The sequence below is a fragment of the Leptodactylus fuscus genome, chromosome 1 (genome assembly GCF_031893055.1).
Source record: "Leptodactylus fuscus isolate aLepFus1 chromosome 1, aLepFus1.hap2, whole genome shotgun sequence".
Classification (NCBI taxonomy): domain Eukaryota; kingdom Metazoa; phylum Chordata; class Amphibia; order Anura; family Leptodactylidae; genus Leptodactylus; species Leptodactylus fuscus.
The window spans coordinates 264,100,572-264,127,953 of record NC_134265.1 but is presented as its reverse complement, the minus strand read 5'-3'; the positions used below and the strand labels follow the sequence as shown (position 1 = coordinate 264,127,953).

The window sequence follows — 27,382 nt, the reverse complement described above, 5'->3', positions numbered from 1 at the left end:
ACTTGCACATTCTCAGTCATCGCCCTCTATTGGTGTGCATACTTGAGGCACTGACATCCTAATTACATCATGGAAGTCAGATTTGCATATTCTTCCCATGTTCCTTTGCACAGTGGAACGCTCATGGCTTAATAAGATTCCACACACCTTAATAGAGTCTAAATGTTAATAGTCGTGTGTATTATCATGCTGCCACATGGTGTTGCTCTAGTTGCACGACTCTCCAGGACGCCTTTGTTTTCACTGAACGCAATCAAGAAACTGGCTTAATTAATCAATCAATCAAATCAATCAATCAATCATCTACTAAAAAGCTACATATTTAGGTGAAGTAAATGTCTTAATGTCTACAGTCTGTCTAAGGAGGTTTGACTGACCAGGTTGTGACATATGGTAGCTTAAAAATACATAAAAAAAATAGTTTCAAGTGTAGGCAAAGTGCACAGATCATTAGTAGCAAAGGCTTCCAGGTGTCAATATATATGTGCATCTGCTTCACCGATAATGTAAGATTAATACTTACAAGCAGATGAAAACTCAATGGCCCATCAAAGTCCGATGGTCCATTACTTAAGAATAACAAGACTAAATATTGTTCTCACAAAGAATGAGTCAGTGATGTAAGTGTGAATAGTGCTGTACTCTCTGAAATCCACTGCAATCACTGCTCAGGAAGCTTGAGAAGTAACCTAACATGGCAGGAGTTTATTTGTAAGCTCAGTGGGAAATATTCCAAAATTCAGATCCTCTTCTGTAGAACAATAATTGGTCTATACCATATTCTTAAAAAACTAAATGCAAAAGACACAAGCTGTGAAATGATTCCATGTGAAGGTAGTAGGTGCCGGGGGCTGTACCTTATTGTTTTATCAGTGTATTGAAATCTTACATAATTCTGCTATGGAATGTTTCTTTCCTATGTCAAAGTTCCCAGCGTGACTTAATTGAACATTTCATTAAATTTTAACTATTATTACGTAGCTTTTTCCATAACAGGGCTAATTATATAGACAATGCAAATGAAAATTCATTTTCTACAGTTTTGTCAAGCACTGAATATTAGCAATAATGTTTGACTATGAGAGCAGAAAAGAGCCATAGATTTTGTAGAATAGAATAATCCGAGTATAACCGCATATGTTGCAGGAGAAGATGATACAAATTAAGTAGAATTTTGCCGATATTCTGTGTGAACATTGCCTTGAACATAGAGCTACTGTATGGCAAGAGAACCCCCTGGAGTAGAGACACAGATGCAACATTGCTTACCTATGATAATGATATGTTTTACTTTATTTTTTGTGTTTTATTATATTCTAAATCTTCTTGTCCCAACAGTTTATGTCAACAAGATATTTAGCCTTGTCTATAGACACGGATAAGTAGTGCAACTTGTTTACTCCAACAAACATTCTACACGATAAGACCCTAGCCTAAGAGTTCTCTGGCTGTCTGAAGTCTACAAAACCAGAATATCATTTCATTTTTCTTGAAGTCAAGAGTTGACTTCTGCAGAGCATGACTTTTTCATTATGATCAAGGATAAGTCTATTTTGTAGATTGGTGTTTTGATGGAAAAATCTTGGCAAATCCAATCTGCATGTATCTTAATTCTTCTCAACAGTTTATGTCAACACCAATATGTTTAGCCTTTTTTTAGACAAGGATAAGTAGTGCAATGTCTTAGAAGACATTTGTGGGCAATTACGTTGTTTCTGTTTCTTAAATATACATCCAGGAGATTTCAAGTTTGCGGTCAGGCTCATCAAGAAGGTGTCTAGAGCCCCTTGGCAATCCTTTATGATGGATCCAGTACAGCACATTCAACACCTCTGAAGTGGAAATCAGATTCTGCCTTTCAAAGTAACATGTACATCCTGCTAAACGGTTGCCGACATTTGATGTGGCCACTAGATTAAAGGGGTTGTACAATATCAGAAAAATTGGGCTGTTTAAGCAATCGAATAAAAAAAAAATATAAAAAAAATCTGCCACTCTTGCATGCTTTGGCCCCAATTTTATCTGATCTCAGACAACATTTAAGGCCTGGGCTACCGAACGCATTCACAAGCGTGGGGTCCATGTGCTTTTCGCATGGTCTCTGCACAAGTCATGCAGACAGGAAAGTAGATTGCAAACTACTTTTCTGTCCGCATGTTCCGTGCGGAAATCACACGGAACCCATTATAGTCTATTGGGTTTGTGTGCTTCCACTGCACACCGCTTGCCAATGCGTTTGGTAGATCACTCGGGGGGTCCCCATACGGACTCCCCGAAATGGACTACTGACACAAATGTGAACCAGGCCTAAGATTTTAGCAGCACCACACAGTAATTCAGTAATTAGATAACATTTATTAATCTAGGTGGTTCCCCTCCACATGTCTGCTGCATTACACGTTATACATGTTTTTGAACTCTTCAAAGCTAATATTTTCAAGTATATAGTAAAATATGATGCAATAGACCTTAGCCATATATGTGCGCTGCATATTTATGTGTTGATAAAACCAACTTGACTAAGATTATGAAAGAACTTTACCTTTTCACCAGGTTCACCTTTAAGACCATTTTCACCTATGTCACCCTGCAGGAAAAAACATTGTATAATAACAATCAAACTCATTGTAATCTTGGCTTAAGGCCTTACTAGGCTTTTAAAGGTATGCTGTGCTTCTAGGTATAAAAGATTGTGGAGCTTGTAGATGCTATATTTCATGCTAAGCGAAATATGCCAGAATTCTGATGTTATTAGAGCCAAAAACTGTATAACATGCTTTGTACCCTATCTATCAACTATTTTAGACACTTTTTGACACATTTCTGACTTATATGAAAAAAGGTCTTTGTGGGAAAGGGATGTGGCTCACCAGAATGTGGATAAGACCTAAATTGTACCAACACGAACCAAAAACTGTGACAAAAGTTTGTCGCATTTCTTTGTCCTAATTTAAGACAACTGATAAGAGGTGTGACATTAGACCAGACAGTTTAGTAATGTGCCAGAGGTATTAAACAGCATTAGACACCAATAAATTGGGCTAGTACAAGTCTGCACTGTCTAAAGCTTAGTATTCCTCAGTTTCACAGGTAATGCTGAACTCAGAAAGTGACCTCATATTGTGCTTATGCCTATCTGACATTGACATATTGGAAACTGCATGGAAGGCTAATACATTGGTATAGTACATATGAAGTCATCAATGTCGGCATATCTGTCTGTGTTATCTGCTGAACTACAGTATAACGTCTTTACCAAAATGTTATATTCTTTATTAGAAACAGCACTGCTGTTCAATGCCACTCTGGGAATACAGAATTAATAAAGAAGAATGGCTCTATTGTTCACAGTCTGCGGTTTGTGGTAACCAGTCCATCTAATAAAAGGTCACAGAAGTAAACCAAAGCCTCAAACTGTGTCTGCATGATCTCAAGACATTGGCATGACAGTTATGACGTGTCTATGTTGCCTTCTTTTCCAAACAAATATGCCAAACATTAATCTCCTATAATTTAATGTAATCTATCTACTGTATCTATTTAGTGTATCTATGGTAATTATCTCTCTCTCTCTCTTTGTTTCTATCTTTGTCTCTGTCTATCTGCTCTATCCATCTATCTGATTGACAAGTATCTCACCTCTGGGATTTGATAAGGATTTTGGCACTAAAAATCCACGTGAAAAAAAAGAAAAGGAACCTATTGAAGTCAATGGGAGGCTTTTTTTCCACGCTGATTCTGACGCTGAGTCCGCACCAGAATCGGCGCCAAATTCCAAATGGACCCTTAGTAGGATGGGTGATATCACAAATGTATGTTATTTATCAGAGTAAGTGCTAAAGTAACATAGTGGTGGCGGTTGAATATGGTTGGTTGGTTTTTGCAACAACAGGATTCTTACTATTTAGAAATACAGTCAGGGGTGAACCTGCCCCTTTTGCCGCCCGAAGCAAACGATAGAAAGTGGCAGGGTCGGACTGGGATGTCTAGGGCCCACCAGTGGAATTGTTTCTAGGGGCCCACCGCCAGGACCCTGCAGATCAGCGGTACCGAGACAGGGCGGTTAAAGGTAATAACATGTTGGGAGCCATGCTACTCACGCACTATACCATGCGCACTACATATACCTACTGCTACAGCCTGTATGGCAAGTGAACAGCATGGCTCCTAGAAATGTTACCATTACCCGTAGCTGAAGTGTCCTGGAAAAGCTGATCTGCAGAGGTCCTGACTGTTGTATCATCGCAGATGTAATATTGATGGCCTATCCTAAGGACAGACCATCAATATTAGAAAGATGGATACATCCTTTAAAGTGGTTGTCCAGGAATTGGAGCAACTCATGTGGTGGGAGGGAGGTGTAAAATAAAAAAACAAATTAAAAAAAAAAGAATACTCATCTGTCCTTAGCGGTTAAACGGTTTTGCGGCGGAGAGCATAAAACGCACACCGCCGCACCCGGTCTGACAGCTTTCTGTCTTCTACAAGCAGAAGACGGAAAGCTGAGAACGGACTGCCGAACGCTAGTGTGAACCTAGCGTCAGCCTAAAGCCCCATGTAGCAAGACAAAGCAAAAAGCGCTGCGGGAAAAACCCTGGCGGCAACACATCAGTTTTTCCTGCAGCGCTTATTGCAGAAACTCCGCAGAGGTTTCCTCTGAGGACTTTGTTTCCTTTAGGGTAAGTTCACGCAGGGATTTTTGGTCAGGATTTTGAGGCCGTATCCGTATGGAGTCGGTCAGTTCTTTTTTTTCCGGGAGCCGGTTTGTTCCAGCTCCCAGAAAAAGAAGCGTGGTGCTCATTCTTCAGGTCGTTTCGCCTTGCAATTCAGCCTGAAGACACTCCCTCCTCCCATCTAGGCCCATTTATTGGGCCTAATCTGGAGCAGAGTGCGTGACTGGATGCCGGTGCATCCAGTCGCGGCTACCCGATTTTTGGTCCGGAACCTGAGGCGGCCTCTGCCTCAGGTTCCGGACCAAAAAACCCCGTGTGAACTTAGCCTTATACCTATAGTGAAACTGCAGGTGTTTCTGTAGATATAAGTGACATGCTGCAATTTCCAAAACCGCAACAGTTTTGGAAATTGCAGTGTGTCCGCCGTGTGTGTTTTTCTGCAATGTGTGGCTGGGATTGCACTCACTATATACCTACACACTCAGGCCTGGTTCACATCTGCGTTCAGTAATCCATTCGGGGAGTCCGCATGGGGACCCTCCCAAACAGACTACCGAACGCATTAGCAAGTGGTGTGCAGTGAAAGCACACATAGACTATAATGGGGTCCATGTGCTTTCCGTGCAGTGTCTGCATACAACATGCGGACAGAAAAGTACTTTACAATCTACTTTCCTGTCCACATGACTCGTGCGGACACCGCGTGGAAAGCACACGGACCCCATTATAGTCTATGGGGTCCGCGTACTTTCACTGCACACCGCTTGCTAATGCATTTGGTAATCCGTTCGGGGGGAAGGGGGAGGGGGTTCCCATGCAGACTCCCCAAACAGATCACCGAATGCAGATGTGAACCAGGCCTTAAACATATACTCACACATATACAATACAATATACACATACAATACTATAGCACATATACATTTATATACATTCATATACCATATAAGTCATATATATACTTGTATGAATACTATATATACACACACACACATATATATACATACACATTATTATAGCATACAGTATATACTCACACATACCTGTATACAAACATACAGTACTCACACAGTATACAAGTCACATACTTTACACAAATGTACATATATACATATTAAACATACAGATTTTACAAAGAGTTTACTCACCTATTCCAGCAGCAGTCGGCTCCTGTCCTCCCCACACGCTGCGATGTAACAGGACTCAGTGTGAGGAGGAGGGGGGAGGGGGAGGAAGTGCGTGCGTGCGTGCAGCAGGGGAGATCTCACAGGACAGCAGCTGCAGGTAAGTGAAGGGAGAAGCCATTAGCTGATGCTGAAGAAAGACACGTTGTCCTCCGATGTGTACTTCTTCAGCATCAGCTAATGGGGGCCCCTGTGTGTGGAGGCAGATGCATTGGCCAGGTGCCCGGTTGGGGCCCCTGGCCATCCCGATCGGGCCCCGACCAATGCATCTGCATTGGTAAAAATCAAAACTTTAAGTCAGGGCTCAGGGGCCCACCGGGGGATTCCCCGGTACACCGGTGGACCAGTCCGAGCCTGGAAAGCGGCCCCCCCTCCTGGGGAGGAGGGGGCGTGGCAGAGCTGAGGGGTGGGGCTTAACAAAGGGGGCAGGGCTTAGCAAAGGGGCGGGGCTTAGCACCATTCGCAGGCAGAGAGCAGGCACGGAGAAGACCTGCTCTCTGCCTGAGCGTGAGGGGAGGCTGCTGGAGCAGCGCTGCTCCAGTGGCCTCCCCAATCCACCGCTCGGTGCTAAGCCAGTCCAGGACAGCTTGTCCTGGACTGGCTTAGGTAAGAAAAAATGCTGCCCTCCCTGGGACCCTGGCATAGCGCCGCCTGAAGCGGTCGCTTCAGGTCGCCTCATGGGAGGTGTGGCGCTGAATACAGTACTCATCTTTATTAGTTTATCTGTGTTCATCTGTGAGCATGTACTGTATATTTATGTCTGTTGCTACTCACCTTCTCCCCTTTCTCTCCTTGATCACCCTGTATAAACAAATCATAGGTTACGAACAGTAAGCAAATTCATAGCATGTTTCATAGATAAAATAGTACAAAGTTAGCTAGGAAATATACTCATGCTGCCCTTTCAGATGTTTCCAGGGAAAGATCAGTCAAAATAATTTGTACTAACTTTCACTTTATAATAAATAAGACGTCCTGGGTTTTCTAAATCAGCCGGTAGGCTTCATGAGAGCAAGCAGGGATTTGTATTGTTAAACATAGGGCTGTGTCACTTGGTGCCAATACACTGGGTATACATGGCGCTTTTTTATTTAAGAGCTGCAATCAGTTTTTAATAGCAGTTATTAGCAGCACATTTCCACTATAAAGCTGGGTTCACATGGGTTTTTTTCCGCGTCAAAATCCGGCTCAAAAAAACTGCCTCCCATTGAATTCAATGGGTTCCTTTTTCTGTGAGCGGTTTGTTTCCATTCACAGAAAAAAGAAGCGACATGCCCTTTCTTGAGGCGGATTCTGCAACACCTCCATCTGGACTATGGACTATACCCATTCATTTGGGCCTAATCCAGAGTAGAATGCCACGACTGGATGCCGGTGCACTGTATGCACTGCACCGGCATCCAGTCGCGGCTAGCCGTATTTTGGACCAGATTCTGAGTCGGCTTCCGCGTCAAAATCCGGTCCAAAAAACCTTTGTGTGAATCCGGCTTAACAGTAACCAGAGATTTCCAATTTGCCACAAACATACAGGTAATTCATATAGTAACGTCTACTACTCAATATTACTATTAAAAACTGTATGCCATTCTTCAGCAAAAAAATCAGTAGAGTATATTTATAAATCCCTGGCGTGGCCCTCTCTTGATCCAAGCGTGCACCACAACCCCTGTTCCCCATTGTGCAAATGTGAGTGGAGAGGGGCAGGGAGTGGCGAGGGGCAGGAAATATTTATTATACCTCTCATTTTCTAATGTGAGTTATAACAAAAATGTTCCTAACTGGCATAGATCTCCCTACTGGCGCAATGGTGAGCGACTGATTTATGAAGAGGCCAGGGCCAGCCCCTTTATTCAGACTGGCATATGAAGCATCAGCATTAATAAATCTGCTCCACTGTGTAAACCTGGCTTTAGGCAGGGCAAAATGCACACTGTTTACAATGAAGCCAAGGGGTGCACGGTGTTTACAGGTAAATTTTAATTCTAAACCTGTAAAATCCATGTGCTGGCTGTTTTGCTATTTGGTAATTGCTCTCATAGCAAGCTACTGCAAATTCACATTGGCCGTTTTAACATATTGGAAAATAAGCGGGCCCCTAAATCACCACTTAGACATCACTAACCTGCCCACATTATAATGACCGCTGAGTGGGCCCCACATAGTATAATGCTTCCTTAGTGGTCCCATACAATATAACGCCCCTAGGTGGCTCATCACACAGTCAAATGGCCCATTCACACATTAACTTGCCCCTTTTCCCCCTCAAGGCCCTCACACATTAACCTGTTCCCTCTAAGTGGCCCCTCAGACATTAAGCTGTCTCCCCCAAGGACTCACAGACATTAATCTATGCCTCAAAGTGGCCCCCCAGACATTATATTATAATGTACCCCTACAGTTTTATGTTCTTCTCCAGGTGTTCCCACAGTATATATTTTCACTCTCCAGTTTGCCCCTCAACACATATTGTCCCCCTCCAGTTGCCCTCATATTTTACTATCACCCACAGTATAAATTGTCTCCCTCCAGCTCTGTTCCGTCTCAGAGTCTTCAAGAAGCAACAGGCACAAGTTAAGTGATGTCACTACATTGTGCCTATTGTTCCTTAGACACCAGGAGCAGAACCATGCTCCAAATGGTGAATCAGGGAGTGTTCAACTCATCTGCGCCCAGAGGAAGTGGATGAGTTGGAGTTAAAAGGGTTGTCCCATCACAAGGATCCTATCTATACTGCTTGTTAATGTGGATGTAAGACTTTTCCTAAATACACTGCTTCAGCAAAACTGCTTTGTTTGTCCACTATCTTACTTTATTCATTTTTTTTTACACATCCCTTGACTTATCTGGTCATAAGGTCATGGAGGAGCGGAATACCAGCGCCGCTTCTGCCGTGGGAATACCCCTTTAAGGTAGCTCGGATCCACTTCCAGGGACAGTATTCTATATGCAAGATGTCCCAAGTGCATCATTGGCCCTATGGTTAAAGCGGCCCTGCAGAATAGGAAAGCTCATCTAGAGCAAGAGGCATTTTTTAGAATTGCACTCTACTCTACTGTAGATAAGAAAAAATAATCCTAAACAGAGACCCCTCCACTGTTAACGTGCAAACAGTGTATAAAAATGTTTTTTTTAAAAAAAAAAACTGTACAACCCCTTTACCCTCACAGCAGTTCTGAGACATATATGATTTGCATGTCTACAAAGAATATTTAAAAGGCCCTACATTGCGGAAACACAGCAGAAAAAATATAAAGAGATTCTGGCTAATCCCTTTCACACACTGCAGAAAGAAATGGAGGATGTCAATGTTACCTGCGGAAATGCTTGCGCTTTCCATATATATTTATAAGGGAAGAAAAACCACAGAGAAAAATGCAGCAAAAAAAACGCAGTGAAAAACGTTGCAGAGAAAAGGTCATGCGTTTTTCTGATGCAATTCACTATGTTGGGCTTTATCCTAGAACAAGATCAACCCCTCTCATGTTAATTTTTAGTAATGCTCTTTATAAAAGTATAGACATAAAAAACTAAATATATATAATACATGAAAGGAAAATTGAGGTGAAAGATGAGGATATATATTCCTGTATTGAAGGTTTATGATAAGACAGGACATGTACGTTCATTTATTTCTAGCACATTAGTAGAAATGTCAAACTGTAGGAATAAAGCAGCCCTGAAGTAGATTAGACGTGACAACACAATAGCACTACAGTAATTATAATATTGTGTTCTTCAGCTGGAGGCTGTCTCTTATTCGCTCACCTTCATTCCTTGAAAGCCATCTAAACCAGGTGCACCTTGATCCCCCTAGAGAAAGGAAATGAAAGGCAGTAGTCACATTTCTGTAATGTAAGCTAAAAGCCAGAAATGCCAAGGATTATGGCAATTTAGTATCAGGTCAACTTGGTTCCTGTTCACACATAGAAATGCAAACAAATAGATTATGCATGGTATAAAAATGAGCAAAACTACAACTGGGATGTTTACAATACTCTGTTCCATCAATTCAAGAAGACTTTTTAGCGGAATGTGTCACAATGAAATGACCTATTTTTCAAAGCACATAGTTATGTTGAACTTATGTTTTTTTTATGTAGATTGTGAGCCCCATTTAGGGATCAAAATGTACTTTTTTTTTTCCTATCAGAACATAAAAACTCCTTGCAGATGTTGTTCCTGGCGGGATTCGAACTCCAGGACTCCAGTGCTGCAAGGCCACCGTGTTGCCCCTTTATGTTTTTAATTTTTTATGCCTCTATATTTTAAAAAAAGTAATATATTGTACAATTTTTACTTTGACCACTAAGCATAATAATCGGCTGGCTCCTGCTAATTCTATAAGTGATTTCTTTGCAGCACTCACTTCATTTAAGATAAGTTCACACAGGGTTTATACGGGTAGCTGTGACTGGATGCCGCTGCAGAGCACCGGCATCCAGTCACGCACTCTGCTCTGGATTAGGTCCAAATGAATGGGCCTAGTCGGGAGGGAGTGTCTTCAGGCGGATATCGCGAGCCGAACCCGCCTGAAAGAATGAGCATCTCGCTTCTTTTTTTCTGTGAGCTGGAACAAACGGCTCCCGGAAAAAAAGAACTGGAGAACGCCTCAAAATCCTGACCGAAAAACCCTGTGTGAACTTACCCTTACATCAGTATTACAATATGATATAACACCTCTATAAATTATCTCAGCCTCTCTACTACCCCTTCCTGCATAGAAGATCCCAGCCATTGCAGAAAAAATCTGCATCAGAAATGGTGCGATTCCATAAACTGTTGTGTTTTTGTAGCATGTCAATTATACCTACAGAAACACTGGCGTTTTCCGTATAGGTATAATAGAGGCAGAAAGTTTGCAAAGGAAACCTCTGCAGACTTTCTGTAAAAAACACTGCAGAAAAAAATGTAATGCATTTCCACCGCGGTCTTCTCTGCCTAAAGCTAAAGCCCCACATTGCTTTTGCAAATCTACTTTTTTGGTTACAAATTTTGCTGTAGTTTTTTGATCCAAAGCCAGCAGAGTATTTAACAGAAATGTGAAGAAAAGAGCTTCCTCTATATTTCCCATTTCTTTTCTATCTACTCTTGCCTTGGGCTAAAAAAAAAAAAAAAAAAAAACTTTTCCAAATCTTTTAGGATCAAAAAACACTGTGTTGTACAGTACTTCCAAAGTGGATGTGACTTTTTTTTTTGTAGATTGTGAGCCCCATATAGCCCCATATACATTTTTTCGTATCAGTATGTCTTTGGAATATAGGAGGAAATCCACGCAAACATGGGGAGAACATACAAACTCTTTGCAGATGTTGTCCTTGGCAGGACTTGAACCAAGGACTCCACTGAGCCACTGTGTTGCCCCAGGTGGATGTGATTCTGGCTAACCCCATCCAGGATAACTAAAACGATCCCTTCATCAGGCCATTTTAGTTAGTTATCCCGAAATCTCGCAATATGTCATCATTTTTAGTTAGCCATTAATAAAGGTATCAACTACTGAAGACTCCTCCAAAATTTTTTTTATTTTTTTTATATTTCATATTCACTGGCTAACACAGTACAAAGATATTTTTCCTTTAACCCCATCCACACATTGCAAAAAAAAAAAAAAAAGTAGTGGAAATGCAGCGATATCAAATATGCGCTCTGCTGTGGCTCGCTACATGGGGCCTTAGGGTCCATTAGCACGGAGTAAACACGCGCTCATTTTGGCAAAATACACGTGTAAAGAATACATGTGTAAAAATAAGACTCCCATTGACTTCAATGACTTTTTACATGTGTATTTTGACGTGATTTTTTACACGTGTAAAAAAAAGTAATTGAAGTCAACGGGAGTCTTATTTTTACACATGTATTTTGCCAAAATGAGCGCGCGTTTACTCCGTGTGAATGGACCCTTAGGCTTACACTTTCTACGCCTTGTCCATCAAGTGGAGCTTATCTGGAAAGGGGTGGGGTTTCAGAAAGGGGCAGTGACACTAATGACACCACCACATTTTTGGGCATTTAAACTAAGCTAACTAATAAGTGGTGTAAAATTACACTAAACGGATCAAAAGTACGCCAAATTATCAAACAGCATTAGGCACTTTGGAAAATCTGGCGCAGTTTAAGACCATCTATTGTAAGTCTGCACTATCTAAAACTAAGACATTATTAGTTTATCTGCCAGCATGTATACATAGGTACTAGTCCCTAGAAGCAATGAAATACTGAGGCAATCAGAGGTACATCAGACAGATATTTTGGTATATTAAATGTTCATTATTTTTTATCCTGAGAACATGCTCCCGCACTAGAACATGAGTTGCTACCTAGGTCAACAGCGAAATAAAATGCAATTTGTCATCCTGATTTATATGCACGTGCCTATTTGTTACACTATACAGGAAGATACTGACAGAATTGTACAATCAGCGGTGTAATCACAATCCATGGAGGGGTTATTTTGACTGGAAACTCAATATAGTATCACTGTACTTGTAAGACTGCATGGGTATCATAGCTACAGCGTGATAGACAGTGTTAGCGTGGTCTACCAGATGAAGGGGGTAGAGTTACGTACAGAGTTTATTAGGCAAGGTGGCACTAACATACTTGCTGAACTTCTGATTTTCCATTTGTCATGGTGCTGATGAAGTTGAGGTGGTGTGCTGATGGCTTGCAGCAAGTCAACGATAAAAAGTATGCACTTAATAAAGTTTTGTAAATGATATCTCAGCTCAGGGTCTTTCTGCAGCTCCTTTGCCGATTAAATTTTGTCATATTGTTCAGACGCAGCTAATGATTAATTATCAGGACGGTGAAATGCCGGAGCCTGGACCGTCTGCCGCTGAAGTGTTTACACTGAAACCCTGAGACTGCAGGACATGTAATACTGGAAGACAAGAGCTATGGTTTTAATTTCACTCTTTCTACAGTTCGCTCTTCACCTTTAGCAAAAAAGAAAAAAAATCTTTTTTTTTTTTTTTTTTGGAAAGGATCTAGAAGCCAAGAGAAATTAGTCAAAAATTCTCAGCAACATTTCCCAGCTGGCTAACAATTGTGTCTGAGCATTTTCCTTCATTGACGGTTTCTTCCCTACCTTTCAATGAATGCTTTCCTTGTGGTAACACGATCCGGCAATTATATATTATTCACACGGGGGAAACAAGGACGTAATACTTCAATATTCTCGACCTACCCGTTTGTGTAGGAATGAAGCTTAGATGTTAGACCTTACTTCCATATGTTACAAACATGCCAAAAATATATCAACTGAGAAACCAAACAGACTGTTTTATCACTGCCTGTATGCATGGGAATGTCAATTTAGATATACTGTACAAACAGAGACTAGTAGAAATTATAGTGGAGTGAAATGCACAAAAAATATCCAATTTTTTTAATGTTAACAAATCAAACACCCTCAATTTAACCTCTGTAAGATAGGGCGAGCAAGATTTTTTTTGTTAGGGTGTTAATAAGATTGTCTATATCTCACATTAAAGGGAGTCTACCACCAACAAAACACTTCTAAACCACTTATATGCTGCAGCAGGGGTGGTCAGTGACATAGTGAACATATCGCAATAGAATATCTCTTAAAAGGTCTAATGACTGGTTAAAAAGGTTAATGTTCTGTACACACCATGTTCATAATAAACCATTTCTTCATTGTACAGTGTATTGATTTCAGTTGATTCCTAAGTAACACTACAGGCTACACTTTTCTTGCCATCAAATTGTCCATGGACACAGGAAAAACTGGCAATGGGGGCGGAATCGTCAGGACTCTTACTGTCTCTCCTGTCAGGATTAACCCTGTTCCCACAGAGTAACGCACCGCTCATTCTGACATGTAAACACGTGTCAGGGTGAGGCACTTCAAAACAGATCCCATTGACTTCAATGTGTGCCGGCTTACGCGTGCTACACATTGAAATCAGTGGGTTAAAAAGCTTCCCATTGATTTCAATGTGCAGCACGCGTAAGCCGGCATCCATTGAAGTAAATGGGATCTGGTTTGAAGCGCCTCACTCTGACACATGTTTACATGTCAGAATGAGCGGTGCGTTACTCCGTGGGAACGGAGCCTTACTCTACTCTACACCATATAAACCTATACATCACATATCTCAATCCTGACAGGAGAGATTCAATCACCTGTCAGGATTGCTATACTCAAGTATTTTGTGACTGAATGGTTAAAACAACCGACAGCTTTCAATACATAATCCAGTTCTTCATGATTATATTGCAAAACTGACCAATGCGATGCCAGATTTAGTTAGCAAACATTTCTAACACTTGGGGAGATAAATATCTGTACATACATTAAGGCACCTGGCTTGCAGTATACCTGTCAAAGGCTAAGGCCCCATGTGGAAAAAAAAAAAACTGCAAAAATCACTGTGGTTAATACCACGGCAGAAACGCATTTCATTGCATTTTTGCTAAGTTTTTCACAGAAGATTTTATTCTCTTATTAAACCTATAGGGAAAACATCAGCTTTTCTGCTGGTATTTTTAATACAGTGTGATTTTGAAAACGCTGCTTTTCAGAAGCTGATTTTTTTTCTGCAATGTCTGGATAATATTAGCCAAAATTTCCTTTACTTTGCAAGTACTGTAAAATTCAGCTTCAGCCTTTAAACTGGGGCCCCATGAGGCATAAAACACAGTGTTTTACAGTCACTGCAAGCGAATCCCATCCACAACTTACAGAAAAATACATGCATTGAACACACTGTGATTTTCAAAACCACCGCATGTCAATTATACCTACAGAAACATATGGGCCAGGGATACATGGGGCTGGTTTGCAGTAGGTTAGCTATGGCGGAATTGCTGGTGGCTAAGCCACTACAGTACAGTAACAGTACAGTGGATGGGATTTTGTTAAAGGTCTCTTCAACACATACTACAGAAAAAGTCTGCAGTGCAAACAGTCTATTAGGCCGGGGCCCTAAATGGTGTAGACGCTGCGGTTTGGCTACAGCAGAAATGATGCAGCAAAAAAAGTGACTACAAAGCAGATGGGATTCTAACAAATCTCATCAACACAGTGCAGAAAAATATGCGCAGCAGAATCGCTGCAGTTTCCAAAACCGGTGCGATTTTGGAAATTGCAACCTGTCAATTACACCTGTGGAAACACTGGCGGTTTCCTTATTGGTATAAAGGAAGCAGAAAGTCCCCAAAGGAAATCTCTGCAGACTATCTGTGAAAAGCGTTGCGGGAAAAACCACAATGCACTGCGTCGTGGTTTTTCCTGCATCGCTTTATGCTGTGGTCTGCTAAGTGGTACCTTAGCCTTAAGGGATTTTCAGGGAGTTTGATATTTATTACCTATCCTCATACAATTTATATAAAATTAGAAAAAAAGTCCAGGTATAAAGTGAAATGGATCAGGTATATAAAACGCACTTGTACAACATTCTCCTTTTAAACTATCCTTCTTTTCATGAACATGGGTATGACCTTCTTTTAGAATTCAACAATTTCCAGATGAATTAACATCAGATGAGTTAAATAATTAATTCTCCAAACAAAATGTAACATCAATTATTAAATTCCATCTTGGTTATTATAATTTTAAAACAATTAAAGGAAAACCATAAGCAAAACTATTTGTACTATTTAGCAGAATTATAGAGACCTTTCGTGTCCTCTAGTATGTGGCATATTATATATTGCTGCAAAGCTGACTGTGCTGAATTCAGCGTACTTTCCGTTTTTCACGTACATGCCCTGGTGCCAGAAATATTGGTGTCATTAGCTGCAGCTACCCATCAAAGGGCCAGCCTCACAGTTCAGTGTCATCATTGAGGGGAGAGAAATGCCCCCCTTTACAGTACAAGTCTATAGAAGATAGCTCTGGGACCGTAGCACATAACTGCAAACGGAATCAACTTTGCAGCAATATATTATATGCCACAAAGAATACATGAAAGGTCTTCTTTAACTAAACTTGGAAAACTTACTGTAAGAAGTGCAATGGTATATACACTGACAAGCAAAAGGGTAACAATGTTTTGAACTTGTGACTTTCAGGCACCATATCTCACCATCCTCTACAGCTTTGAACCTGAGACTACCATCATTTTATGGGCATTCATCTTGGCTATCTCATACTTAAATTTGACTTTCAAGTATTTAGCATCTGATTAGTTATGTAGATTCTTGTCGTGTAACTGTTACAGTTTTGGTTCTGGAGGTGGAACAATCTTTTTCTTCTTGTACTGTATACTACAAATGACAACCTGTTCTCACATTCCATAATAGCTCAACATGTTATTAGGTTGATTCCTAAGTGAAAAGTTGATGTTGCAAACCAAAGCTCAGCCTTGAAAAAGATTTTCCAGCATCATCTAGCTCTAAAAGTGGTCTCTTGACCAAGAAAATTGCCAAACTATATCATGAAGTGCCATGACAGTTGGGAAAATATGAAATGAAGTCCATCCATCCATTCAAAAACCAAAATGTGGATGTCTAAGCAAAATATCAGAGTTCTATCAGTTCTGGAATGACAAGCATGCCAGGTGAAGTGGCTCTTATACTTGCAAAAAAGTGGGAAAAAATTGGGCAGAAGAAGACTGGAAACAGGTGATTTGAAGCAATGAGCAGAAAGTCAACAGATTGGGCTCTGATAGCAGGGTCTAGAAGAAACAAAGGAGAAGGGGGCTAATGGATCAAGAAATTGAACTGTCAAGTTTGGTGGAGGAAGCCTATGGGGTTGTTTCAAAGCCAAAGGTGTTGGATACTTGATTGATGGTGGTCTGAATGCTGAGCTATATGTGAGTATCCTACAAGACTACTTACTTTGTACACTTGAGTACTATGGGTATAAAAAGGATGACATAGTATTCCAGCAGGACAACAACCTGAAGCATTTGTTTAGATAAGCAAAGAAATGGTTCAGTGACATGAAGTAGAGGTGCTGGATTGGCCCCCATATTCCAACCTCAACCCAATCAAAAACTTTTGGGTAGAGTTGTACCAGTATGCATCAACATTGGGAAAATATAGAAGAGACCTGGCATCAAATTTTGGTGAAGACATGCTTGAATCTGATCAAGAGCATGTCCAGAAGGATCCAGGCAGTGGTGGAAGCCAAAGGTAACAATGCAGTTACATGACAAGAATCTGTCTAACTAATCATATGTCAAATTTACAAACAAAAGAAGATCACACGACTGGATTTCTGATTTTATCTTTGGTTTATGATGACAATAATGCATAAAGTGAACTATCTGTATCCGCACTGTTTGTCTTTACTTTGGCTAGGTTGTTTCTGTTTTGTATTTGCCTAGCGATTAACCAGTCTATATAATAACTTTTACCTATTTAGTAAATGAACCGCAGTCTGCTCTGTGTTACATTCTGGAGACAGCTCATGATTTCTAGGGCTGCTGGCCCTCACCCCATTTTGTCTCTATTCCTTTGTGGTTAAACAGTAGCCACAGAGTTTTGGCTGAGTCTACAGCTTTAAAGAGCTCACTATTCCTTTCCTTGTCAACAAGCGAAGAGGTTTTCTTCTTGGCTCAGGTTTCAAAGTGATTTTGGCACGCAATGGAACACTTTAGGGGGATGCTGGATTTGAGAGAACCTTGAACTGACAGATATCTGAAAGGGTCACAAATGTCTCTTCTGTCACCAGATTTGCTTTGATTTAATGTAAAACATATGCAAGGACACTCCATTACTAAAGTCTTATAATAGTAATATTTGGAGACATATAGTAGAGTGCAAAGAAAATATGGGTTGTCAGAGTGTCAAAGGAGAACATTTGTTATACATAGGGTCAATGGGTAGAGTATGACCTATTGAAGCAGAGAGGCAGCATGTCAAGCTCATTTCCTCACTTACATCTCAGAAATGGAGTAGTTAGGCATATTAAAGGGGTGATCACACTCCACCATGATATCCATAAATGGTCCTACAGTACTTCTGGAACATGCACATATCTTCAGAGTAGCAAGCACTTAGCTGTTTCCACGAGTCCCATAGAACTGAATTGAGGGGGTCATACACATGTGCCATGTTTCATTTAGACTTTGCCTGGAAGTGATGGTGGGAGACAAGGGGGGGGGGTTGTAGAAATACAGATGTAGCCATTGCTAGCAGTATACCTGGACAACTTCTTCCTTCTCCCTCACCCTACAGGCACTGGCTCCTTGTTTAGCAGTGGTTGGGGGAGAAAAAGACAAGGGCTTTTGTTTAGCCAAACTAAGTGTTATATTGCTCGTAGTATAAGACTTAGTGTAGTTGAAGGCTAAACAATAGCCCTTGCCCCTCTCGCTTCCACTCACTGTGCTAATTAAAGAGGCAGTGCCAGCGGGAGAGGGTTGACTTTATGGGAAATAAAGCATCAGAAGATTAGTTGGCATTGGCTACATCCGTAGATGCATATCCATTTACGCCCAAATTACAGCCACACTACTTTATTTTTTTTTAATGTAGATTGAGAGCCCCATATATGGCTCACCATGTACATTTTTCCCTATCAGTATGGGAATAAATCCATGCAAACACCAGGAGAACATACAAACTCTTTGCAGATGTTGCTCCTGGCAGGATTCAAACCCAGGACTCCAGCGCTGCAAGGCTACAGTGCTAACCACTGAGCTACTGTGTTGCCCCTGCTGCACTACTTTATTGTAGCTCTGATATGTCTAGCAAATAACAGTGAATAAATCTATGTAACAGACCGAATAATACAATGGTGTGCATCAAATTACAGTACATAACATCATGTTTATGTTTACCTTCTCCCCGTCAATTCCTGGAGCACCAGGTTCTCCGTTAGAGCCCTACAAGTAAATCAATGTTGACAAATTTAGCTTTTAGTGTTGACAAGCAATCACAAACAAATTCTTGTATATGAACCAGAACGTAACTGCAACAATATATAGCTTATTATCTGGAGTGTATAATAGACATGTTAAATGGTTTGTCCATCAAGTACTAGAACAATACTGACCATGAGAGGACGCTAAGTGAAATTACTGAATATTTATACTATTACTTATGTAACATATAATTTGTAGCTACATTGAGGTAACTTGGACAGAAGATATACTGTACTGTATTAAAGGTTTAAGCAAAATGCTACAAAATAAGAATGTTTTCAAAAATAGATGTGTTAATAGTTTATTTTTGTCAATCAACAAAATTAAGTAAATGAACAAAAGAGAATTCTAAATCATATGAATATTTGGTGCGACCATGAAGGAGGATTTTCGGAAACAATGAAATGACATCATCTAGTTGTATTTTCCAGGGGTTTTTTTGGCACACACTGTTCATAAATAGGTTATAAATGCCATGCACCAGAATTGTAGAAAAGTGTTGCATTTATAGTGATAAATATGCCCCAGTATCTCAGAGATTACAATGAGAAACACTTCAGTTACTAAAAGATACAGAGAAGACTTAATTGAAGGGACATGTGCATACCAAATGTAACCATACAGTTGCCAATAAGTTGTCAATAGTTGTCTGTATAAAAATTTATAAATATACAGACCTATAATGTACAGTACCCACAATAATAGGCATTATAATGCAGTAATATTCCAAAAAAGTTTTCTGGGTACACTATATATCTGGAACATCTAAGTATGGATAGTTTTTCTTGTTGCAGTAAACTTTTTTAAGACAAACGTGAAACACAAAAAGTATACCGTGACAAACTTATATACCAAAGATCAAAATATTTTATATTTGAAAAACAGATAACGGATGTCTTATATATGCAACTATAAACCTCTCTTTCTAGGATTAGCATATAGTTGCCATACAGCTCTATTCTAATGTAAATAGTTAGAAATCATATGTAATACAATTGCATATAATAAATCCTATACAGAAAATGAAATGAAATTAGGAGGAAGTTGATGATGATGAAGGAGTTTATGACAATAATATAATCTGTATGTACCCCAGAAATAATTGTAGTAATGTATTTCATTTAATGCCGGATGTAGCTGACATTGATACTCACACTACACAACCAATTATTAAAACACAAGGCAACAAAAAATACATTCATGCTGGGACACATTTAAAAGCCTTTACCTATGTTCCTTCCATTAACAGATCTATGCATAATGTGATTTTTCTGACCAGAGACTTGGCATGAAGATCCCGTCTGGCAGTATTCTACTACAGTAGCACATTGTAACTGGCCAATAAATTACTGCCATGGTGACAGGAGGTAAAGTTCCTCTCACCTCTTTACTTAGGTCTCTGCAACTGTAGCATGAATGATGAAAACACAAGTGAGGGGCTCAGGGATAGATTGTCAGGTTTTCCCACAATCCTCTGTCCCTGTACACATGGAGTGTATACAGAAGAATACTAATGATCCTTACTGTTAAATCCAATTAAGAAAATAATTAACTGAAGGGACATTTACTATAAAAATGGTCGCTCACAAATGATTAGCAAGGGATACTCCAGTTCTGCATTACTTTTTAACCACCATGATCATTGCGAGATCAATTACAATAATGCCATTTAATATTTTATATTTGGGTATACGCAGTACAGAGGGTCCAGCAAAGAGAGGTTCTCAATCTGGAAGACATCAGGGGTTCAGGCATATCCATGGACATACACTGAGTAAAATGGAGACACTGAGGAAGACATCAGTGCTAGATCCATTTTAGGTTTAGGCAGCGCATCACTGGAAAGCTAAACACTGTGGAAAAGGCCGTAGCAGAAACGCATTGCGTTTTCTTTCCGCATAGTTTTTTCACAGAAAGTCTGCAGAGTTTTCCTCTGCGGACTTTCTGCTTCTGTTATATTCCGGCATTTCCGTAGGTATAATTGACATACCACAGCATTTCTGCTGCAGTTGTTTTTCTCCAGTGTGTGAATGGGATTAACCAGAATCCCATCCACTTTGCAAGTAATATAAAACGCTTTGTTTTCGCATTGTGGGTATGTTTTCTAATGTCCTATCAAAGTTGAAGTAGTTCTAGTTAGCTAGTTAGACTTAGACCTGGGCACTAGCTCTTGTGGAAGGGCACCATCAACGCTTAAGGCTAGTCAGAGGCAGTCATGGTTACAACAAGCAGTCACTGGACACCATACTTGTATAACCAAGCCACCTTGGAGCTGATTTGTGTTAAACATCTCCACTGCAATTTCAATGAGAAAACTCTGGTAGCCACAGGTGAAACGTGCCATGAATTTCTCAAAGAGTAGTTGCAAAGAGAGGGCTAAATCCCAGAGGTCTCCCCAGAATGCCAAGAGAACTTGGAGGAGTGCAGAGCACCAGACACTCCTATCCATCTATGTAAATTGCCATACATATGGAACCTGCTGCTGTAAGTGAATTGTGCCTCCATGTTGCCTAGTAGATGGATGAACTTTGCCACGTCAACTAGCAAATGACAAAAAGGAAAGCCTAGCATCCATAGAAATCAGCAACTTTATTTAATTTCCTCCAAAATCACACGCACAGGTGAAGCTCCAGCTAATATGATGCGCTGCTAATTTATACCGTTTTCTCTAAGGTTTTACTGTGTTTGAATAGGATATTGCGACACTGCCAAATTGATGTTTTTATTACGAGTATATTTAGTATCACATTAATGGTGCTATCAAATAAATCCTGGGCTTGCGCCGTCAACCTGTAGAAGAGACTGTTCCCGATGAGTGCTAATGACACTGAAAGCAGCAGGAATTGACTTCTCTGGTTACCTTAAAGTCAGGAAGACACTTGAATGCCATCTCAGAGGAGCCTCCATTTATCAGGGACATTTATAGACAAAATATCATTTTTCAGATTTTATTTTTTTTTAGTAAAGAATGATAAATGTCAATGATAAATTGCATGCTCAATTAGAAATTTTATCTAAAAGGAAAAAAAAAAAGATTTGACTTAAATTTTCTCAAGTTGCCTGTCATGTCTCGTTGGGAAACCAAAAGAACCTTTTAACCTCCAGTTTAGCAGACAGATTGAAAACAGTCTGTTCTGAGCTGCTTGAGGTTCCCATGATGGAGGAAATTGGAAATCTTAAGTCTCACATTAAACAGCAGCATTTTGGGAAAGCGCACTTTATAGACTAAACTAACAGCCTGATTGTGGTCTACAGTAGCCATTCCTCAACAGCCTTCCCGGGATCTAGTTTGGCGAGGAGAGAAATAATGACTTCTGCAGCAGTTACAGCTTAGTATCTTACCTTTTGTCCAGGAGGCCCCATTGGACCCTGAAAAAAAAATATTTTTAAAATGTTTATTACATTGTATAACATAACATATAAGTTAAATGCCATTTATTATTCACTGATGATTTCCAATATACAATACATAAGCACAACTCATGAAAATGAATCCTACTTGCTCCTGTATATAATATTTACCAGGCGTCCGCACATGTAACTTGCTAAGTAGTTTGATAACACATTTTACATATTATTATATCATATTACGCTACATGCTTAGTCTAGGTCTCTGTGCATTTTAATGTCTGTGCACAGTCTTTCCAAGACTCAAAAGGATCTTGACTCCATCCTCTAACCGCTAAGACTGTACACTTTTACATGCTTAGTTGGCAGATATTTCAATAAGATGTGCCTCAATAAGAGTTACTAGTTTTACATCTTTCTTAGAAAGATGTAACAGCATTGAATGAGCAGATTTTCGTCCAATTCAGTGTTAATATCCCATCCACTGGGCCGCTGAAACTCAGGTCAATACACCTAGATTTACTGTGCGTGCTCAATGAAGTGAGGTGTATTGTCCTCTACTTTAATGGCGCAAATTAAATTTACATGAATTGTTACATGAGTCATAGTTAGAACAGAAATTACTAGGTTTAGGGCACCCAGACCTGGTGATAGGTTCCCTTTATCCCCAAGATTACAGATAAACAAACAGTAAGTTGTATATGAATAAAGTTGATTGAACGAGGACCTTTCACCTCCTGGAGGACATACGGTGTAATACACCCCTCATTACCATAGCTCTTCACTGTCAGAAGGGCTTTTCTGACAGTCAGTCAGGAACGCCCCTCCTGACAGTATTGTGTATTGCACTGTACTGTGAGAGAAGGTCTTCCTTACCGCCCTGCCATGATGCTGAGTGGTGAGGAATGCCCCCCCTACTCTTGACAGTACTTGTCCATAGACTAGTGCTTGGGGGGGGGGGGCGTTAGACACAATAGATGCCACTGTGAGGCAGGGCGTTCCAGACAGACTGTGAGAAACGCGCTTCTGACACTGAAGAGCTATGGTACTGGCATCGATAACTTTTCAGTGGGGGCACAGAACGGAAAAGCCAATAGTGCAGTGAATTCAGCACACTGTCAGGTTTCTAGCAGTGTATTATACTGCATGTGCCCCGAGGACGTGAAAGGTCTTCTTTAACATAATGCTAAATGTTCTCCAAGTTTTCAATACACATTATGCTGACATTTAACTGTGACCCCTGTAAGCAGTATAATATAAGCAATTTCTGTCTGAAAATGGTTGTTCAGCATTAGAAAACCATGCCTGCACCTATTCAAGGGATGTTTCTGGAATTGAAGCTCAATTTTATTGAATTAATGGGGCTGAGTTGCAATACCACACGAAACCTGTGGGCAGATGTGGCACTGTTTTAGGAACAGAAATAGCCATATTTATTTAATCTCATACAACCCTTTTAAGAGATACAAACTAAATAAACTCAAAATTTTTCAACATGTCATTCATTATCTTCCCTCTTGGCTGAACATCTCCAGATTTATTTATTATTCACGAAAATATTTCTTCAGCACATTACGGATATTGTTACCAATCACTGAACAAGTAGGGCTAAAAATCTAAATTCCCTATCAGTACTTCTTTGGAGTGTGGAAGGTAACAACACAAACTTGTTAGAGTTGGTGAAGGTGGTGAAAGGTCCTCTTTATTGGTGGACACATTTGTACATAAATCTACAAAATTTTAGACTTTTTTTTCTGAAACAACTAAAGCTCATTGATACATATCATATTCTTTAACCAAAGTCAATCCATTTTCTGTCTCCTCTGGCAAAACAGTATTATTTACTGGAACACTGTTTGGAATAAGTTATTTCCGTCAATGTAAATTGAGGTGTCATTTAAAAACAAATATGCAATGTGGTCAAGGAAGAGGTAGTTTTTATAAATGGGCCACAGAAGACAACCAAGGCTGTAGAGGAAAACCGCTTCTGGTGGAGACAACCGCCACACAGCAACATAACATAATGTATCTAAATAAGTGTAAGTTTTGTGAGGTTAGGGCATCACTGTGGTACAGATCATAGAAAGGTTCCCTAATCTTCTATATCCCCTGGAAGGACATCAGAAACAATTTCATGTGGTTCAGGGTTGGGCTTGCTGGAACTGCATGAAAGATGAACACATCCATTCATTTCTGAAAATTCCAGTGAGGTTCCTCATCTCTCCACTACACTCCGATGACATCCTTATAAGCAACAAGGAACTTTCCCACTGGTAAGGGTTACTTGGCGTAGATATTTGATACACAGCACATGCATGGTAAGAATAAGGTATTAGGTATTAATAGAGGATATGCTTTGAGAAAAGCTGATAAAGATGGAAGCAGATGGTACACTGTTTTGGCAAGTTTATCAGTGGACCCCACACTGCCAAAATGTAGCAGGATCTGATATAAAAGTGCAGTAACATGAAGTAACATGTGCTCGCAAGTGCCTGAAATAATATCACATTAATATGATAGAGAGATATGCTATTAAATGGCAGGGATGGACATTAAGGAATGAATAGTTCTCTGCAGTATGTCCATATGGCCTATTAAGCCGTGTGATCTTTCATTCTGTGCCTGTAACTGGTATTAAAGAACATATAACCTTTTCTTAAAAGCCTATCATTTATCTGTGAACTTTTTCACCGGACAAACCTGAAGTCATTATGATAAAAATAATAGTAATCTTAAAAAAAAAAAAAAAAAAAGTACTTCCATAAATCAGTTCTACAAGAGACTTTGCAATATATGCTATTACATAAAATGCCTCTATTTCTATCAGACTCAACGTTCACCCTCTACCTCGCCTCATATACTGAATGTAATTTCAGATATAGATCCACACATAGAAGGCAGACATGAGATTCATTTTTTGCTTTACTATGAAAAGGGAAGACGAAGGAAGGAGAAAAAACTGCAGCTGCTTGTGGTAAGTGTTTTACTATATAAGTACATTGCTGGATTTAGAGAAACTCTGCTTAATACTGTACTGTATAAACATCCTCTATGCTTCTGCTGCTTTTAGGGGTCTATTACAGATAGACAGGACAGATTTAGCAACTAAACATGCCCAGAGGTGTAACTTGAAGTTACTGGGCCAAAAAACCAAATAAGTAACGGGGCCCACACTTACCATGTGCTGGTTTGTATCTACAAACGTAAACTATGGTGTGCTAGAACTAAAACTGTTCACTTTATGCATATTATGAGAGGACAACATCAGCAAAATGTGGTCACTGACCACCCGCCGAATCATCAATAGATGTACAGGAAGTCCTATCCTCTGCCAATGCTCATCTATCATATGATCAAATCTAACATTTGTGCTGTTACGCCTAACTGCTTTGGTCTATGAACTCTAAGAATGAAAGGAACATAGAAGGCAGTGTAGTGCAAGTGTCAGATATTATAAATATTACTCAAATAGTACATTATATTGAGATTTAGCAGCTTTAAACCTTTCCATTGAGGATGTTGAGGTTGGCCAATATTAACCTGAATTGTAAGGAAAACACATTATCAATTAAAACCTGGAAACTCTAATCTCTTGCCAAGGGATAGAAGCTGAATGCTGTGCAGTTATAAAAACAAGTAGAGCACAAAATAAATAAGGCAGTTAAAATAATATACAGTTGGTAGAAGCTAAAAAAGTCCTTTGGCCTTGTGTAAGCATATTGAACGTGCAGAGCTTTATGAAGCTTAACACCTTACAACCGGGCCACTTTCCTGGAATGTACTGCAGTAAACAATAATACTTTGGTGTCTAACCATATGGTATCAGCACAGAAACTCAATCCATCATCATAATACGCCATAATTAATCTGGCATACTCTAAAAATAGATAGCATACTGATACATGAATATGGGGAATTAGAAAATGGGTCATGTTTTTTGCCCTATCTGGTTTAAAGAGGACCTTTCACTTCTTGGAGCACATGCGGTGTAATAGACCGCTAGAAAGCCAACAGTGCGCTGAATTCAGCGCGCTATCGGCTTTCTGGTTCTGTGCCCCTGGTGAAGAGCTATCGGTGCCGGTACCGTAGCTCTTTACTGTCAGAAACACCCTTCTGTCATGAATGCCCTTCCTCACAGCAGAGTCTATAGTGCTGTACTGTGAGAGGGGGCATTGCTTACCGCCCAGCGATGACGCTCAGCAGTGAGGAACACCCCCCAGTACTCGTCTATGGACAAGTATTATCAGGAGGGGAGGGAGGCGCTCTCACAGTACAGCGCTATAGGCGCTGCTGTGAGGAAGGGCATTCCAGACTGACTGTGACAGTAAAGAGCTACAGTACTGGTACTGAAAGCTCTTCACCGGGGGCACAGAACGTGAAAGCCGATAGTGCTCTGAATTCAGCGCACTGTTGGCTTTCTAGCGGTGTATTACACCGCATGTGCCCCAGATGGTGAAAGGTCCTCTTTAAGGTCCCTGCATGGGTTAAATATGAGATAGCAGTACATGCTCCTGTTCACACTGATGGATTTTATCTGTCCTAAAAAAAAGAAAAGCCATTGATATTATTCAAAAGGGATGGATACTGGAGATTCTTCCTATTTTCTACTGCAATGAGAGAAAACTGAACCAAACATCCAATAGCCTCATGACTTTGATGTGGCCCCTGGGCTGCCTTGCCTCATGCTAATTTTTGCTACTATACAACCTGTCCCGGAGACAGCCACAAATACTGCCTGTTGTAGAGCCTAGCCACCCAAGATAACACAAAACACTATAACCATGAATGCAGAATGAGTTGACTCTTGTAGAATGTCCCTTCCAGCCTCCTACTCTCAATGGCTGCTGCTGTTGTGTCTTCCATTTTTACCATGCAATAAGGTAGACTGCTAATGCTAAGGTATACTAATAGCTAAATCTGATTATGCCCAGTGCCACCCCATCCCAACCCTTAGTACAATATATACCATAAATAACAGTGAATGTCTTTATTTTATATAAACCATTAAAACATGGGCATGCTGTTGGAAATATCACAGCTCTAACTTAAATAGTATAGAGAAACATTTCACATCCAGGCATTTGCAGCCAAAGACTAATTGGTTTTTGCAATTTTGGCAATACAATTATAATATAATACTATTACTATGAATATAATTTATTTTATATTAGACATGATTGGGTTTAAGTAGATATGTTGGCATCTTCACTTTTACAGCTTTGCAGAATCAAAGCTATGGTAGTAGGAATAAAAGAGATACTGTACTTACCAGTAAGCCTTGCTCCCCTGGTATTCCTGGTTCCCCCTAAAAGAGAGTCAGAATCTGATTCATTATTTTATG

General features: G+C 40.0%; 1 protein-coding gene across 1 annotated transcript in view; it reads right to left on the bottom strand.

Annotated features, from left to right (window-relative positions):
• The window catches only part of COL25A1 (collagen type XXV alpha 1 chain), a 305,016-nt gene that overhangs the window by 71,562 nt on the left and 206,072 nt on the right, over positions 1-27,382 (bottom strand). The window contains exons 10-15 of the mRNA XM_075287294.1: positions 27,311-27,346; positions 22,036-22,062; positions 18,610-18,654; positions 9,623-9,667; positions 6,632-6,658; positions 2,543-2,587 (exon numbers count right to left, since the gene is read on the bottom strand). Of these exons, the coding sequence (XP_075143395.1) occupies positions 2,543-2,587; positions 6,632-6,658; positions 9,623-9,667; positions 18,610-18,654; positions 22,036-22,062; positions 27,311-27,346 (225 nt within the window). The remainder of the gene's footprint in view (positions 1-2,542; positions 2,588-6,631; positions 6,659-9,622; positions 9,668-18,609; positions 18,655-22,035; positions 22,063-27,310; positions 27,347-27,382) is intronic.